The sequence below is a fragment of the Cibotium barometz genome, chromosome 18 (genome assembly GCF_041138505.1).
Source record: "Cibotium barometz isolate CiBa-2024 chromosome 18, ASM4113850v1, whole genome shotgun sequence".
NCBI lineage: Eukaryota > Viridiplantae > Streptophyta > Polypodiopsida > Cyatheales > Cibotiaceae > Cibotium > Cibotium barometz.
Genome location: NC_141063.1, coordinates 33,544,778 through 33,562,131, shown reverse-complemented (window position 1 = coordinate 33,562,131; position 17,354 = coordinate 33,544,778). Strand labels below are relative to the sequence as shown.

The 17,354-nt window shown below is 43.9% G+C and overlaps 1 protein-coding gene across 1 annotated transcript in view; it reads left to right on the top strand.

The window, feature by feature from the left end:
• Positions 1 to 10,545, top strand: part of LOC147629227 (UDP-xylose transporter 3-like) — a 39,036-nt gene extending 28,491 nt beyond the window's left edge. Inside the window, exon 7 of the mRNA XM_086812486.1 lies at positions 9,913 to 10,545. Coding sequence (XP_086668612.1) covers positions 9,913 to 10,038 — 126 coding nt within the window. The 3' untranslated portion in view covers positions 10,039 to 10,545. The remainder of the gene's footprint in view (positions 1 to 9,912) is intronic.
• Positions 10,546 to 17,354: the final 6,809 nt, after the last annotated feature.

Sequence of the window (17,354 nt, the reverse complement as noted above, 5' to 3'; positions counted from 1 at the left end):
CTCTCTGCTGTCCCGTTTTGTGGAGGATCATAAGGAGTAGAGAGCTCCCTCTTGATGCCTTTAGCATCACAAAAGTCTTGAAACTGTTTGGACATATACTCTCCACCATTGTCGGAACGCAAAGCCTTCAGTGTTTTGCCAGTTTGATTCTCAACATGAGCAACAAACTTCTCAAACACTGAGAATGTATCACTCTTCAAACGAAGAGGATAAACCCACACCTTGCGTGTGGCATCGTCAATAAAAGACACAAAATATTTTGCCCCTCCCAAAGAAAGCTGAGGCATCTCACATACATCTGTATGCACAAGCTCTAACTGAGCATCTTTCTGTCCAAGAGCTTTCTTGTGGGGGCACTTGAGTTGCCTGCCATATATACAATGCTCACAAAACTGAAAACTTGAAAACTTTAGAGAAGGCAAGTAACCAAAACGAGACAATTGCTCCATTCCTTTGACACTCATGTGTCCCAACCGGCTATGCCACATAGAGATTTCCGGCAGCTCGGTTGCATTTACATTAGCATGGTGACAAACACCTGCATGCATGAAGTAAAGAGTGTCCACCTTAGAGCCTCTGGCAACAACCAGTGAGCCCTTACTAATCTTCCACTTTCCACGACCAAATGTGGTAACATAATCAGCATCATCAAGCTGTCCAGTAGAAAGCAGGTTCTTCTTGATCTCAGGCACATGCCTGACATCATGGAGCATAAGCTGTGAGCCATCTGAAAACACAAGCCTCACATCACCTCTGCCAAGAATCTTGCATGCATGGTTGTCACCCAAATAAACTACTCCTTCATTGCCAGCAGTATACCTGACAAACAAGTCTCTGCAACTTGTGACATGAAAGGAGGCACCTGAATCAATGATCCATGAGTGCATACCATGACCATCTCCTGTAAGAAGTGAATGGGCATCAAGTGAAGACGTGAATAGGACTTCATCCTCACTATCACCTGCATGTGACACATTGACTTCTTCAATCTTGACTCCACTTTTGCCCTTTGGCTTTGCTTCTTTGGCTTCATCTTTGTCTTTGTCTTTGCCTTTGCCCTTTTCCTTTTGATCATTCTTCCATTTGTAGCATTGCTTTTTGAAGTGTCCCTTCTTGCCACAATAATGGCATTCCAAGTCCTTTTTGGAGCGGGACTTGCTCCTTCCCCATTCTTGGCTTTTACCCCTTTGCTGGGATCTCCCACGTGCATTCATTGCATTGGACTTTCCAACAGAATTGTTCTTCCTGTTCATCTCTTCTTGAAGAAGAGCACCCTCCACATCTGCATATGACAGCATAGCATTCGAATTGCTAGTGGCTGTCCTGAATGTGTCCCAACTCTCTGGCAAAGTGCATAAGAGAAAAGTGGCTTTGAACTCATCGTCCATTGCTGTCACCAATTGGCCGACCATTTGGTCCATCTCCAGTTTTTGCGTCTCGTTCACTTGAGGCCAGGCCGGTGTCTCGTGTGAAGAGGCCAGTATTTTGCTGACATGGACGGAAGCCAGACTGGTGCCACCCGTGTGTTAGCAAGACGGTGTCGTATGGACGGGAGCCAGACTGGTGCCACCCGTGTATGACTTGGACTGTGTTCAACCCATGGGATTGTCATGCCATGGAAGAGCCAGTATTCGTGCCGTGTTTTGCCTGTGGGACTGTCACACCATAGGGAGACTCGTGCCTGGAACTATGTCTTACCTATGGGACTGTTACTCCATAGGAAGACCAGGTTTTTATGTTTTACGTTGTGCCAGTTTTGTGCCGACAGATATTTTGTACTTGTTCCATGAACGGGAGATATGTCCCTGTTACTATTTGCACATGCACACATGATTTGCATGCTTGAAACTGTTTTCGCATGACTTGTATTTTTGTGTTTGCCTGCTTGACGTGTTACTTACTGAGCGGGGACGCCTGCCAGTGAGTCGTGAAGTCTGCTCTGTATTCTGACGAGTTTTGGTGCATGTGAACAGGTGGTAAGTATGTCGCACATGTTGTTTTTTATTATTTTATTTCTAACCTTTAGTTTTATAAGGTGAAGTGTTCACATTCACTTAAATGTGGGCACCACTTTGGGCACCCACTTAGGGGCCAAGGTGGGGAGCCCCACTTAAGTGAGTGTGGGGGTGGGCATGGTCACCTACCCATACTCCCCACCCACATGCAAGCTTAGAGAAAACTTCACTTTAATTTTATAAAAAAAGGCTCCCTCCATCAAGCGTAGACATGATTCGCTTCCACCTTACGTGAGATAACCGGCGACTTTCCCTCTCTCTGGCGCATGTTTTCATGAAGGCGACTGCTTCTGTTCCCTCTGCTGCTGGCTGCGCCTCCTCTTCCACAGGCGGCTAGTGCTGACTGCAGGTGGTTGCTTTCACCTCCCTACAGGCGGCTGTTTCTACTTCCTACAGGCGGCTGCTTCTACCCTCCTACAGGTGGGCTGCGCCTGTGTACAGCAGCCAGGCATCCTTCCTCACAGGCGGCTGTGTGCACCTCAGCCCCTTCAGCAGGCTGTCACCTCCAAGGGCTACACTGCTGCGCTGCCTCCTCTCCTCGAGGCTGCCCTTTTTCTCTTGCAGGCAGCTGTGGGTGTACACTCTCTTCATAACAGGCTGCTCCTCCACACCATCTTCTTCCCACGCTGCAGTCGGGTATCCTCTCCCTTGCAAGTGGGTACTCCTCCTCTCACAGCAGGCGGCTGTGGACTTTTGCGGTGGTGGCACATCTTCTCCACTGGCGACTACAAGAAGACTTCACATCCCCTGGGTGGCTTCATCTCCTACACAAACACCACGAGTATTGGTTTTCTATCAGCCATCCACAAGTAAGTGAATTTCAGATTTAAGTAAAGTATTTTGTGTTTAAATCTGATAAGGGATTCCCGACTCCCTCTATGGCCACACCCGTTCGGTGCCGGGTTGTCCAAGCTCTATTGGAGAACCTCGGTCCAAAGGTGCTGAGATCGGGAGAGCCAGGCGTTAGTACGAGAGCGCCTGTTTGTGCGTGGTCTCGGAACACCAGTGAGGCGCTCTCCGCGGAGTCCAGTGAAAGCACAGGACCGTAGAGATTGGACCACACTAGTGGTCGTTCTGCTTCGAGCTTCTACATCGAAATTCGACTTCGAGCCTATTTGTTTGGTACTGTTTTCATATGTACATGGACATCATCTGGTTCTTGGAACCCATGGAGCATTGTATTCATTAAATACTCCCAATAAATATATCATATATTGAGGGGGGGGGTCAGCCCGTTCTGGCCCCAGTGCTGGTGTCCATCTTTCCATTTCCTTTCATTTCAATTTCAAGTTGTATTAAGTTGTCCATTTCAAATTTGTGGTTTTAAAGTTGTGCTATTAAGCTTGTGGGTGTCCAACGGAGTCTTTCCCACTTGACGGGATCGGTTTCAATTGCCAACTTTTGATTAATGACCTGGCTTACAATACCATTAAACTCATTTAGATGGGCTGTCATAAACGCCCCTTCCTTCATCTGAAGACCTATGAGTTTCTTCAACCAATACACTTTGCTTGAGGCACTTTGCTGGGCATACAAGTCCTGCAATCTTTGCCACATTCCCCAAGCTGTCTTCTCTTCACGAATGCTGAAAAGTAAAGAGTCTGACACAGACAACATGATAGTAGATCTTGCCAGCTCATCCATATCTTCCCACTCTTCAACAGTGAGAGAAGCGGGCATTACACCCCTTTCTTTGATAGGCTTGTGCTGCTTCTTCTGGAGCAACACATTATAGCACTGGGTTTGCCAAATATCATAATTATGTGAGCCTTCAAGCTTCTTGATGTGTGAAGCAATGAAGAGCTCTCACCTGTGGTTGCCATAGCAATATGCAACCTGTCAATGCCTGACTCCTTGCAAAATGTGCAAACACTGCACCAGAAGCACACAAAGTGCTCACAGTTGTTCTCCCAAAGTTTATCTCCCACTGCGGAAGCACAAATGCAACTCTACTCCCACTGTATGTGATGAAATCACCAAAATCTGGTTGCTGCAGATTTAGGACAGCACCTTAAATGTGCTCTGTTGCTCTTCCAAAGTACTGTACAGCAGTACTAAGTGCTCACCAATGATGTACCAAACCTGTACCGGCAAGTACAGCAGCTGAAAATGAACCGTTTCTTCACTCAAATCAATGTACAGCCATGCCAAAACTTGCACAAAGTTGTACCAAATCTGTACCAGCAAGTACAGTAGCAATAAATGCTCTCCTGGTTGTCCAAATGAGCAAGTGGATTTCTGAGGATCTAAGGCATAAAAGTCTTGCCTGCTGCCAAAGAGGTGATAGTCCAAGTGTTAAAGTGTTTGCCTAGGACCGAAAGGTCTTGGGTTCAAACCCTGCTTGGACCCCTCGGCGGCACCTCTCATCCGCGCTCTCCATAAGCTTCCCCTTCGGCGTCGATCGTGTTCTGGCCGCCTTTCCCAGGAGGACTCCAGTGTAGCCCCTCCGCTCTCTGTGGTCGAGTGTGCTCGTCGCCCTCTTCAGAGGGCCGCGTAGATGATCTTGTAGCTCACGACACCAGCGTGTCTGGGACGTTGAGCGAGTTGTAATGTTAACTATTAGTAGGATCTCTCTCCCGGGGAAAAAAAAAAAGTCTTGCCTGCTGCTTTGCCAAGCTCAACAAGCATAAAATCTTGAAAAGCTCCTTGATTTAAGATCAATTTCTGATCATACATGGTACATTAACGCACATGAAGGCATCCAAAGTCTTCACAGTGCTTCCCCCTGGCCACATATACATCCAATACATAAAAGCCCCTTGATTTACAGGCACATTGAGTGCTTGACAGGCATCAACACATTGCCCAAAGCATCAAACGCGAGTGCTTGCATGCAAATCAACCCAATCGGCACAAAAGCCCTTTGATTTGCACATCAATTTCCTGCAATTTTGCCCGAATGTGAAATTTCTCACATCATACAGCGTGTATGAATGCTTAATTGCACAATTACATCAAAAGCCCCAAATTTTGACATCCAATTTCTTGCAAATTGATCCTAAATGTGACCAATGTCACCCAATTTTGCCAATTTTGCTCAAAATTTGAGCAATTTGGCACCTGTACCTGCTCAATTAATGATTGTACCTGCTCAATTGCAAATCCCAAAAAAAAAATTGAAGCATGTACCTCTGAAAATTTCTGTTGCAGGAAGGGGAGGGGTCGTGTTGATGCTGCTGTAGTCTGAAAAACTGCTTGGACTTTGAAAGTCGCAGGAGAATTAGGAAGCTAAGCTGTTTGCAGCTGTCCTCCGACCATGCCTTTGCTCTGCGTGCCTGTATTCGTGCAGGTCTTTGTAGTCGGACAGGTGCATGCGTACAAGGCTTCTCCTAGCTGGAGGCTGCATCAGTTCTGTACACTTTACAAGGCGTTTGAGCCGGTGCTCTTTGTTACGCCTTGGCCAGCGCTACACGCGATGAGGTGAGCGCCGCCCGCCAGCCTGCATGCGCTTATCCGCCCAACGCGTTGCTGCCTTCGCCGCCTCCGCCTAGTAGCCAGCCGTCTAACGCCCAACGCGTTTATGCAAGCGCACGAGCTCAGCTGCGGAGAACTGCCGCTCGTCGTCGCCTACGTTTACGCTTCGAGAAAATCACCTGCCAGCTGGCGGCGTTTAGCTCTGGGCGCCTCACCTACTGCGAGCGCTGCTGCCCTGTGGTGTGCGTTGCTACGCCTTGTGGCCAGAAGTCTGACGCCTTGCTGCAACTGCTCACGTTGCCTTACGCCTTGTGGCCACCAACGCCTTGCTGCAACTGCTCACGTTGCCTTACAACTGGGTGAAGAAGCGAGGCAACCAGGGCTACCAGGTCTGCACACGCAGCACACAGGTCCGTACAGCACACGCAGGCTCGTTTTGCAGCTCTTCTACAGTCGATTTCAAGCTCTGCACACTTGAGAACAAAACCCTAAAACCAGGGCTCTGATACCAGTTGAAAGGGAGATAGAATTAGGGTTTCATGTGAGAGACATACACAGAGAGAAGAAGGAGAGAGAAAGAGTTGTGGGGATAAGTCAACTCACCAAGTGTGAGTGTGTGACTCCCCTATCACACATGTATATTTGCACTAGTACACATAGTACACTTAGTACATTAAAAGTACTAAGTGTACTATGTACTATAACTTATGGGCTTGTACACACTATAAGGGTGGGCATAATGCCTTTACCCCAACACTTCTGCTTCCTTCACCTCTGTCTCCACCTCCTCCTTCTCCTGCTCCCGCTGTTTCTGTTACACCTCCTGCTGAGGATACTCAGTCAGATGATGATGACCCTGCTCCTCCTCTGGCGAGTTCGAGCAGATTTGTACCTGGTTGGTATTATCAGACAGTTCGTGATTCTGGGTTGCGTGAGCTCCCTTCTGCTCCTCCGCCTGGTTCTCTTCGGCGTTCTTCCAGAGTTACAGGGAAACAAATTCATGAGGGCAACATGTTTGTTAATTATGCTCTTATGTCTACAATTATTAATGGTCCTTCCGATCCCACTTCTGTAGACGAGGCTCTTTCACATGAGCCTTGGCGTCATGCTATGCAGGCAGAGCTGGATGCTATCGAGCGAAATGGCACTTGGATTTTGGTGCCTCGGCCTCTGCAGTGTAAGGTGATTGGTATGCGTTGGATTTTCAAATCAAAGTTTCGAGCTGATGGCAGCTTGGACAAGCACAAGGCGAGGTTGGTTGCCAAGGGTTATGCTCAGCGCCTTGGTGTTGACTTCGATGAGACCTTCGCTCCGACGGCCCGGATGACTACCATTCGCACCGTTCTTGCACTTGCAGGACATCATAGATGGCCCGTTTTCCAGATGTACATCAAGTCGGCTTTCCTGAATGGAGAGCTTACACAAGGGCTTTATATTGATCAGCCGCCAGGATTTGTTGTTCCGGGCAAACTGTACCGGCTGAAGAAGGCTTTATATGGTCTAAAGTAGGCTCCGCAGGCTTGGTACCAGCGGATTGATGAGTTCTTTCAAAAGCTCGGCCTGCGCCGTCCTCATGCAGATTCGAACCTTTATATCCTCCTTGAGAGGGGGTTGATTGTTATCATTGTGGTCTATGTTGATGACCTTAGCTTTACAGGTTCTTATTCTGTGCGGATCCGTTCTGTTATGGATGCTTTGGAGACAGAGTTTGAGTCTTGGCCTCTTGCATTATTTTCTTGGCTTTGAGATTTGGCAGACCTCAAAGGGCATTTTCTTCTCTCAGCAGAAATACACTCGGGAGATTCTCGATAGATTTCAGATGATTGGGTACAAACCAGTATCTTCTCCTATGGATATTGGTGAGAAGCTTTCTTCACTTGATGCTTCTCCAGGGATTGATCAGGGACAGTATCGGGTTCTCGTCGGTTGTTTGGTATGGTTGACCTACTCCTGATTGGACATATGCTTCGCAGTCAATTTATTGAGTTCGTTCTCATCCAAACCCCGTCAGCAGCATTGGCGGTGTGCTCTCAGAGTTCTTCGGTACTTGCGTGGCACTTTGGATTTTGGCATCTTTTATGGCCAAGGACGCACTCTTGTTGGATGGTCTGACTCAGACTGGGCTGGAGATCCAGATACACGGCGTTCGACCAGTGGTTGTGTTTTTTCACTTGGGTCTGGAGCCATTTCTTGGAGCAGTAAAAAGCAGCCTATTGTGGCGCTTAACTCTACCAAGGCGGAGTACCGTGCAGTTTGTTATGATGCATGTGAGGCGATATGGTTGCGGAGATTATTGGAGGAGCTCGGTTGTCCTCCTACCGGATCTACTCTTCTTTGGTGTTACAATTAGAGTTGCATTGCCATCGCCAAGAACCTGTGTTTCATGCTCGTATGAAACACATTGAGATTCAGTATCACTATGTTTGTGAACGGGTTCTTGCTGGAGATTTGCGTTTGGAGTATTGTCCTTCTGTAGAGAATGCTTCAGATATGTTCACCAAGCCGGTTTCTGAGGCTTCCTTGGCTCCTCATCTTCGGATTCTCGGAGTTTGTTCAGCATCTGGTGCTGAGAGGGGGTGTTAGCACATTCATCCCCAGATTCTGCTCTTTTATGGTGCCCATTTGGTCCCCTTTTGCATGGCCATTGCTTGTGGGCTAGCCACCCCTTTTTTACTATTTTTCCGGGATTTTTCCTAGCCTTTCTGGCATTTACCCTCACTTATGAGACTATCTATGTCTCTTGCTTGGGACTGTTTTGCTTCAGTATATTCAGCATAGTTTGCTCCATATCTCTCTCTCTCTTGCACTCTCTGTTCATCACATTCTAGTGCCACTCTGCTTCCGCTCTGTGCACTCTTTCAGATCCCTGGTTGACTTGTCCTAGACAAGGGCTCACAAAGGGCCAATTACCATTTCTAAGACTTGCAACTCCTGTATAGATATAGCCATGTGGCATCCAAGTGTGGGATGCACGTGACATCCCTTTCTACTTAACTTGACGACGGAAGTTGCATAGCCTCCAAATAGTCCGTCAATAATGCCGGAGAAGTTCTTGTCAAGACAAATTGCCTCATGCGTCCCTCGGTCCCGAAACTTCAGGAGGAAATGACGCTCTTTATGACCGAAGCCATGCTTGAAGTGCTACAAAAGGGTCTGTTCTGGAACCATCACTTTGGCATTTTGACGATATCCAATTTTGATTCATCTTGAACATCTGTGGGAGGTGGTCTGGCATAGTGCTTCAACCAAGCAACGTGAAACACATCATTCATGGTCCAATTGGAAGGTAACTTCAACTTCATGGACACCTCCTCGTTGATCTTCAGAATGGGAAAAGGTTCGAAACTCCGAAACGACAACTTTAGGCATTGCTTACCCACCTGTTTCAACCTTTGTTTTATAATCCTGAGATATACCCAATCCCCCTTTCAAGAATTTTGCATCCTTTTTGTCCTTGTTGGCCTGCCGAGAATAGGCCTCCTGTGCTTTGGCCAACCTGTCTCTTGGTAAGTCTCCATCACTCAGTCAGCATCGGGTACTGAAGACGATGTCTTGGTCAATAATGACTAGAACAGTCTTCCAAACACTGCCTCATATGGACTTGTGCCAATAGATGAAGAAAAAGAATCATTCAAAACAGCTTGAACCAAAGGCAAAAATTGTTCCCACTTACCTTGTTGGTCATGGACATAACACTTCAGCACTTCGAACACCAATTGATTCTAAATCTTTGTCTGGCCGCTTGTATGTTGGTGGAATGCACTAGAAAAATTTAACTTAGTACCAAAATTATCAAACAATGCCCTCCGAAAATGACTGGTAACTTGGCATCGCAATCTGATATAGTGGTCCTAGATATGCTGCATAAAGATACATCACACATCACCTTGTAGACAAATCTTCATAGATAAACCATCGAGCTAAGTTTCTATCACTTCTCCAGTGGTGAAGGGCAGACTTGGCCATGATTGGTTGCACTAAAGAGAACATACATGCACACACATAAACATATGCACATTGTAGTTTGTCGGTTGGGCAAAATGCACTCCTTTGGCTAGAACGAATCAATATAAACCACCTGGTGCAACTTAAAAACTTAAAAGAACTTTACATGCCTGCTAATACAGCAGAAAGACATTTCTGTAAGCCTACTGATGCAATGCATGTGTGAACAAAGGTAAATGAACAAAAAAGATTTACAACACACAAGTCTATGCTATGCATGCTTGAAGCTTTGTGACCAGACTCTCATGGAGTCAAGATCGCACTTTGATTTTTTATTAAATTTGTTATGTTGACAATAGCACAGGGAGCAATCCAACATGAGATTGCTGGAATTCATTCGTCTTAAGCTTATAAGTGAGCAGTTCCTGATTTTCATACTTTAGGTCAAATTATTCTGGGTTATCCAAGTTAAGGCAGTATCAAGGCTTTAAGTAGTAATTGGAGCAGGTTTTGAAGGTTCCTTTCTGATTGCCTGCAGGTGGTCAAAGAGAAAGAGACGGAGCCTCTTACGAAAGTAGAAGTTGGATCAAATCAGCTGGATGATTCTAATAACGTACCACCTTTGTGGAGCAGGCCAGGTTCAGCAAAAGATCTCCAAGCTTGATTGTAGAATCGATGAGAAGTAGCAGAGCAGGTTTTCTTTATTGCTAACTCGTTACTCAACCTATGGTAGACATGGTAGACTCATTGTTTTTTCGATACTATATGGAAAGCTGGATCTAGTAGCCTGGAGTAGTACGCATGCTAGAGGAGTGCCTCTCATACTTGGATCAAAGGGCAGCAGCTTGTGTCTATCATTGATGTGGAGGCTAACCATTTTGACACCTAGAAGATGCTTCTTCGAACTGTGAAATGACCTTTATAAGGTTGAAATTTTCCAGGTAGTTGTACATGTGTGAGTCACATGCGGGGTGAATGGATGTTGCATCTAACCAAGTTGTCAAAATCTTAGAAAAGACTTCAAAGTAATTATTTTTTAAAAAGGGCAGCGGCATTAAGATCGACTCAAAAATGTATTTTTCCCAAAAATCATAGTTTTTCATTCCGATGTAATTTCCCAATTTGGGAAAGTTTTCAAATTTCGAAGTAAAATTTCCTTTGCCTTTCTTTCCATCTTGTTTGTGAAGAATCTCCAGCCTTCATTATGTTGTAACCTTGTGTGGCTTCATGTCTAATCAGATGCTTGTCAGACGTATGGTAAGAGATGCAAGTGTGATGCCCATTATGTTTGAAGTTCTGATTGCTGAAAGCTGCCTTTCAAGAAAGGTGCCTGGGCACATTCGAGCAGTTGGTGACTTTGTATGTGTTGAGGCATAGTCGTCCCAGATCGAATCTGTTTCGATGCACATGAGCAATTTAATATACATGAGAACTCCCTTGTACTGTTATACTGTTTGCTACAAAGATGAAGGCTAGGAAGGTTAAGCACATGCCAAATATGCTAATATGCTCGTATGGATGTATATTTTCATACTTGAGCAATGCATGCGGGACGACCCCCTATCCTCAAGTTGCATGGACACTTGCGTAGATAGTTTCCTTGAGATTCCTGCAAGGACAATGTACACCCTTCGGATTAGCAATTCCAGTTGTCTTTGTCCTTGAAGCTCCAATTATGGGGAGCACATGGATGTGGAGTTTCTAGTCATCTCTTACATTTGATACATCAGTAAATCAATGTCCTGTCTCTCTTTTATTGCGCAATTTGTACTTTGAAGTCTTTTCATCATGACAGAAAGATGTTATCTTTCTTACATGGTATCAAAGCTTTGGCCTGTAGAGGACCTTTTTGCTAGTTGCTTTGATAAAAAATACATCTTACGACATTCATTACTACTAGGGAGGATTTAGTGTGCCCACTAGAGTTGTTTATCATTCTTCTTGTGTTACCCTAGCTGCATGGGTGCCCCCCCCCCCCCCCTCCCCCCCCTGGGATTTCTATCCGGAGGGGTGTGGTGCTCTCGGGGTGTGCTAGCCCGCGCCGAAAAGTTTGCCTCTATATGGGTGGTGGTGCTTGCTTGAGACGGGAACGGGGCGGACCGCGGAGCGGGGGAAGGGTGAGGTGAGGCGTTTGGTCCCCGCAACCCCCTCGAAGACGCGGGACGTTTTTCCCCCTTCGGCGAGTGTCTACCCACCCTCCGTCGAACGGCTTGGCTTGCCTTCGGCCGCATGGGCTCACGGGACTCAGCGTGCCGGGGTGGCCGTCGGTGCCTAGTACGCGATGAGAGGCGGAGAGTCGTGTCTCGGGCCGGTGCCCCGTTGCCGGTGAGTTCCGGTAGTTTCTAGTCATCTCTTACATTTGATACATCAGTAAATCAATGTCCTGTCTCTCTTTTATTGCGCAATTTGTACTTTGAAGTCTTTTCATCATGACAGAAAAATGTTATCTTTCTTACATGGTATCAAAGCTTTGGTCTGTAGAGGACCTTTTTGCTAGTTGCTTTGATAAAAAATACATCTTACGACATTCATTACTACTAGGGAGGATTTAGTGTGCCCACTAGAGTTGTTTATAATTCTTCTTGTGTTACCCTAGCTGCATGGGTGCCCATCTAGGTGAGTCCGATCTCCTTGACAAATAACTTCACCCGCATGCGCTCTTTCTTCAAGCATTGCCACATTTGAATTCATGCCATACATAGACATACTATTCACACAGTTCATTTCAGTTCATGGCATACGTGGACATTCTCATCACATGGTTGTGGCGTATGAACATCCTATGCTTTTGAAAAATCCATGGTTGCACTAGCAATAGTACATAGTTATGATCTCACTGATTGAAACTCTTCTTTATCATCAATGTGGAGAAAATGTGATAGTATGGTTCATGTCTCCATAGGTGCTGAAGCCTTGGAAATGCTCAAAGCATCAATAATAGGCATGAAACTTAACAAGGATTCTCACTCTTGAGAAGCAACTTCACCTAGAAAAGTTGATGACAATGAATCAAATTCTTGCTAGGTTAGCATGCTAAAATGGCATTAGCTTGTATGTGACCCCCGGAGAATTGGCTCGTCAATGATTGCTAGCTCAGTATGATAAAATGGCATTAACTTGTATGTGGCCCCTCAAGAATTGGTTGGTCAATGAACAAGGTATTTCTGGTCAAGAACGACATTGACCATTGGCTTCCATCTAACATGCATGAATCCAATAGCATACATGCAAGCAAGAGTAGGAAAGAGAAGAGCTCACAAGTATGCTTACAAGTATTCTATTGCAAGGGATTGATTATGCATTGCTTATTGTCAAATAGCATACACACAAGCAAGAGTAGGGAAGAGAAGAGCTCACAAGTATGCTTGATTATGTGTTGCTTATTGTCAAAAATGCTTTATATACAAGTTACTAGTTTTCACACTAGGCTAGTCAAACTTAAAAATGGTATGGGATAAGCATCATGTGAGGCCTCCGTTTGTTGTGGAAGTGGTGTGGACCCTTCAAAATTAGGTAGTTGGTAGAAGTGGTTAGCACCCTGTGATGATTGAGGGCAATGATCACCATTGAATGATTTTCACTTGGGTATATAATAGTTTGGGATGCCTTAGCGTGCAACATTGTATTATGTCTGAATCTCACAGCGTGATGCCGAGAGATTAGGCTTCTTTATGGTGAACACGTTGGCCAAGGTGAGGTTGTGTTGGTGTGGAAGTGGAGTTGACGTAGAGAGAACGTTGCATGCATTGAAGCTCATTGGAGGCCCAGGCTTGCACCCGCCATGCCCCCCCCATCCGGAGATGTACCTAGAGTTGCAGGTGCATGTATGTGTGCAGATCGTTAGGTGTGTGAGATGTGAAAAAAATGTGATGTCCAAAGTGAAGTATGCAGGTGATGTGCATGGACAATAGGCTAAAGAAGGTATGCTCCTGTGTGTGCACTCTGCCAACACAAGGACTTTTCCAACTCAAATGCTTTCTTTGACTCTCTTTCATGATTTCTTGGACATTTACCTTTCAACCCTTTATATGGGGAGTCAAAATCATATAGCTGCTCGATCATTGTCCACATTGGCTTGAGAGATTTGGTGTTATTGAACACTGGGGATAGAGGCAGCGTGGATCAATGGGTGGTGGGTCAAAAAAGAGTTTATGGAAGGTTCTTGCTGATTTGAGGAAGGTCCACGTGCGATGGGTCGTACCATGTATCATGTGCCATGGTCCCCCCATCTAGAGATGTACTTTGAGGGTTGTAAGTGTAATGAGGCTTAATGCATGTTCTTGAAAGAGTGGTGCCTATGTTCTTGGGAACCTCCTCAAGGATGACGATGATGAGTTGGAAGAAGGATCATGAATGTGGTTAGTCAGGTGGTTGAATTTGTGGTTGAGTTGGGGGAGAAGCTCTAGGATTTGGGGTTGAACAATGGATAAAATAGGCTCCCATAGAGGATGGTACAGATATATTGACAGGAGGGTTATGGGTGTGGGGTAGAGTGTCACTGGTTGGAGCGATGGGTGGGGTGGCTTTGGAAGCACTTTAGGCGAGGGTTAGGTTTGGCTCTTGGGGATTTTCTTTGTCACCCAAACTATCAGAAGAGAAGGCTTGATTGGCTTGTGGAGCTTCTTTTCTGGCCTGACTTGTTTTCCTCCTAAAATTCATCAAGGTCGTCCTCTTCATCCTCTTCCATAGCCATTAATCTTCTTCCTCCATAGCCACTAATCTTCTTCCTTCCCAAGCTCTCTCTCTCTCTCTCTCTCTCTCTCTCTCTCTCTCTCTCTCTCTTTGCATTGGAGCCTTGCGGATCTCCGTGAGCACTACAACATCACTAGGGTTTGAGGAAATAAAAGAGGCAAGCTTCAAATTGAAAAGAAGAAAGGTGATTTCCTTCACTTGCTATGTATTAACTTTGTTGATTGCTCACTCATTTCTAATATTGGGTTCCTTTTCTTCTCTTGTAGATTAGAAAGTGGACGGAGCCAATCACTATGGTAGATGTGACTCATGTGCTCCCGATGATCACTTGCAATGGTCTCTTGGCTCCCCAAACTATTTGAGTTTAGAAGTTTTATTTAGTGAAATTTTTATCCTTTTGTTTAGCTGTCGAATCTCGATACAAAAAAGATGTAATTTGTTGATGTTGAATATAGAAGTTCCATCTTGCTTACTTTGTGCTTTTTCTATGCTATTTTGAAATGATGTTATTTTTTAATTACATTTAATTATCAATGTCTTTGAAAAGTAGATTTTGGGTGCTCGGACAATGGTAGCTCTCTTTTTGTGATTTTTTGTAATGATGCTCAGTAAGAGGTATTATTTCTTGAATTTTCCAACCATGCTCATCATTAAAAAATCCAATAATATTTGTAAGATATTAATAAATGATGTGCTGGAGATGGATGAGTGGGCAATGTGCCAAGGCAGAAATAGGAAAGCATTTGGTACCAACTCCACTCTAGCGCACTACCTCGGAGTGTTGCCCCTAGAAGACATTCAAAGAATTCACCTCCAACTCCGCCTTCCCCCCTTTTTATCGGCAAGGCCTTTTCCAAGGTCCTCTATGTATCTAGCATTTCCCAAATGGAAAATTGTATAATACTTGTAAAAACATCATTGGTATTTGCCACTTTTGGAAGTGGATTTAGGGGTAAGGTGTTAGTGCACATAGCCGTAGGGGAATCCTTGGGGAAAGACGAGCCAAAGGACGTTGTTGCTACCATCCTTTCTCGTGAGGTGCCTCTTGCTAAAAAGCAACGCACCTAGGTTGTTTTAAAGACAATCCCAAAAGATCATGTAAAATGAGATATATTATTTATGAAATGCTCCTTTTTTTGAAACTCTACCTATAATTCTCTACATATAATTAAGTCATGTTTTAAAGTGTTATCAAAGTCATGTGTATACAAAAATTATAATTTAAATTGTTCAAGTCTACGTTTATGTTTTAAATTATTCAAGTCATTGTGGGGGGCTTATGGAAGCCATTTGGGAGTGCTTTGCATGTGCCATAAGCCGAAACTTGGTATAAAAATATTTAAATGTTGCTAAGGTACCTTAACTTGTCTAGAATTAAATTTATTGAGCTTATTCAGCTGCTAAGGTGCCCTACCATGCCCTAGTAAATGCATATGTAAAGATTCAACCACCCAACAAGATAATATCCTTTGGCCTTTTCATCGGTGCTATAGAAAATTTAAAAAGTTTATAATTGTCTATGAAACCATCAAAAAACACCCAGAGAGGAGGCTTCCATAAGCCCCCCTGCTAAGGAGCCCTACCAAGCCCAGATTAAATGTATATGAAAATATTCATCTCCCACCACAATCTGCCACCACAATATTTCACTAGTGTTATAGAGGATTTAAAAAAGTGAATTCCTATCCATGAAACCATCATAAAATCTAACTTTTTGAGCTTATTTAGCTGCAAAGGTGTCCTACCATGCCCTGATAATTATATATGTGAAGATTCAACCACCCACAATCTGGACAAGATAATTTCTCGTGTCCTTTTCGTCGATGTTAGAGGATTAAAAAATTATGTAATTGTCCATGAAACCATCACAAAACACTAAGGGGAGGCTTCCATACCCCCCCCCCCCAACATTTGTTTGCAAACATAAATTGAAAAAAAAGGGTTGACATTTTTCCAAAACACATGCTCTTCTGGTAGCCCTTTTGTTTCAATTTTTGTGCAAACAAATGTTGTGGGGGGCACCTATGGAAGGTGTTTTGTGATGGTTTCATGGACAGCTATAGATAATTTTTAATACTCTAACATTAATAGAAAGGACAACGGAAATTATCTTATCCAGATTGTGGGTTGTTGAATCTTCACATATTATTAGGGCATTGTAGGGCACCTTAGCAGCTAAATAAGCTCAACCAGTTAGATTGTATGAATCTTCTCTATAAACCTATGTCTAATTCAATGATATTCCTTTCACTTGGATTTCAAACACTAGACTTATGTGGCAAGGCTTTTTGTTTACACCTTTGGCCATTTGAAGCCTTGGGGTGGCCTCCATGAGACCCTCCATGCTACTTACAAAGTTTTCTAGCTATATTAAGATATTTGAAAGGGACCTCATACACCCCTTTATGTATACACAAAGTGTACAACGCAAGGTAGTGTTTGATTATTGTTTCATTGACCTTAGTTTTTGTAGTGTGGGGTGTGTGTGTGTGTGTTGACGTAAGCACATGGAAGAGAGAGAGAGGTAGTCATACACATGAAATGACTTTCAAATAATTTCTACAAAGTGGTTGATTTTAGCAAAGGAGATTGCATCCAAAACTAGACAAAGCCACCATACCCTTTGATTTGATGTCCATGACTCATAAACATGGTATATATGTGTAGATGATAAAAAAATAGCTAACTCAAGTCAAATTATATAGTTTAAGTAAATTTTTATAAAAAAAGTTAAGATTTTTTTTTTGCTACCATTTACTATTTTGGATGATTTTAAAAAATGTTTTTGCATTAAAAAATCACAATAACCACAAAACAATGTAAAAAATGCTAAAAAGTAGAAAAAATCAAGATTACTATAAGGACATGAGTTTTGGCGAAACAAGCCTATTATCATGCGAAAAGGCATGCCCTTATGGCACCCTAAGGTTTGGTAAAAATTGGGGACACAATGACATGTAAATACCTTTTCCTTGCATTGATGTTGATGGAGGGATAAAATTTAAAAGAATTCCACAATATAACATTACATGCATCTATGATGCATGTTTACACTTGACAACCATTCAAAGATACACACAAATAATAAAAAAAGAGATAGCATTCTCCTTACATTCATAGAAAAAGTTTTACAAAAGAGTGGGATTAATCCTCTCTGAAATTAAATGTACAATGCACTAAGATTGAAGAGCCTCACAATCAAAGGGTTTTTCCAAATCATGAATTTACATCTTTTTGTCCTCCCTAGGGAGAATAATCTACACTATAATGAGTTTACATATTGGGAAA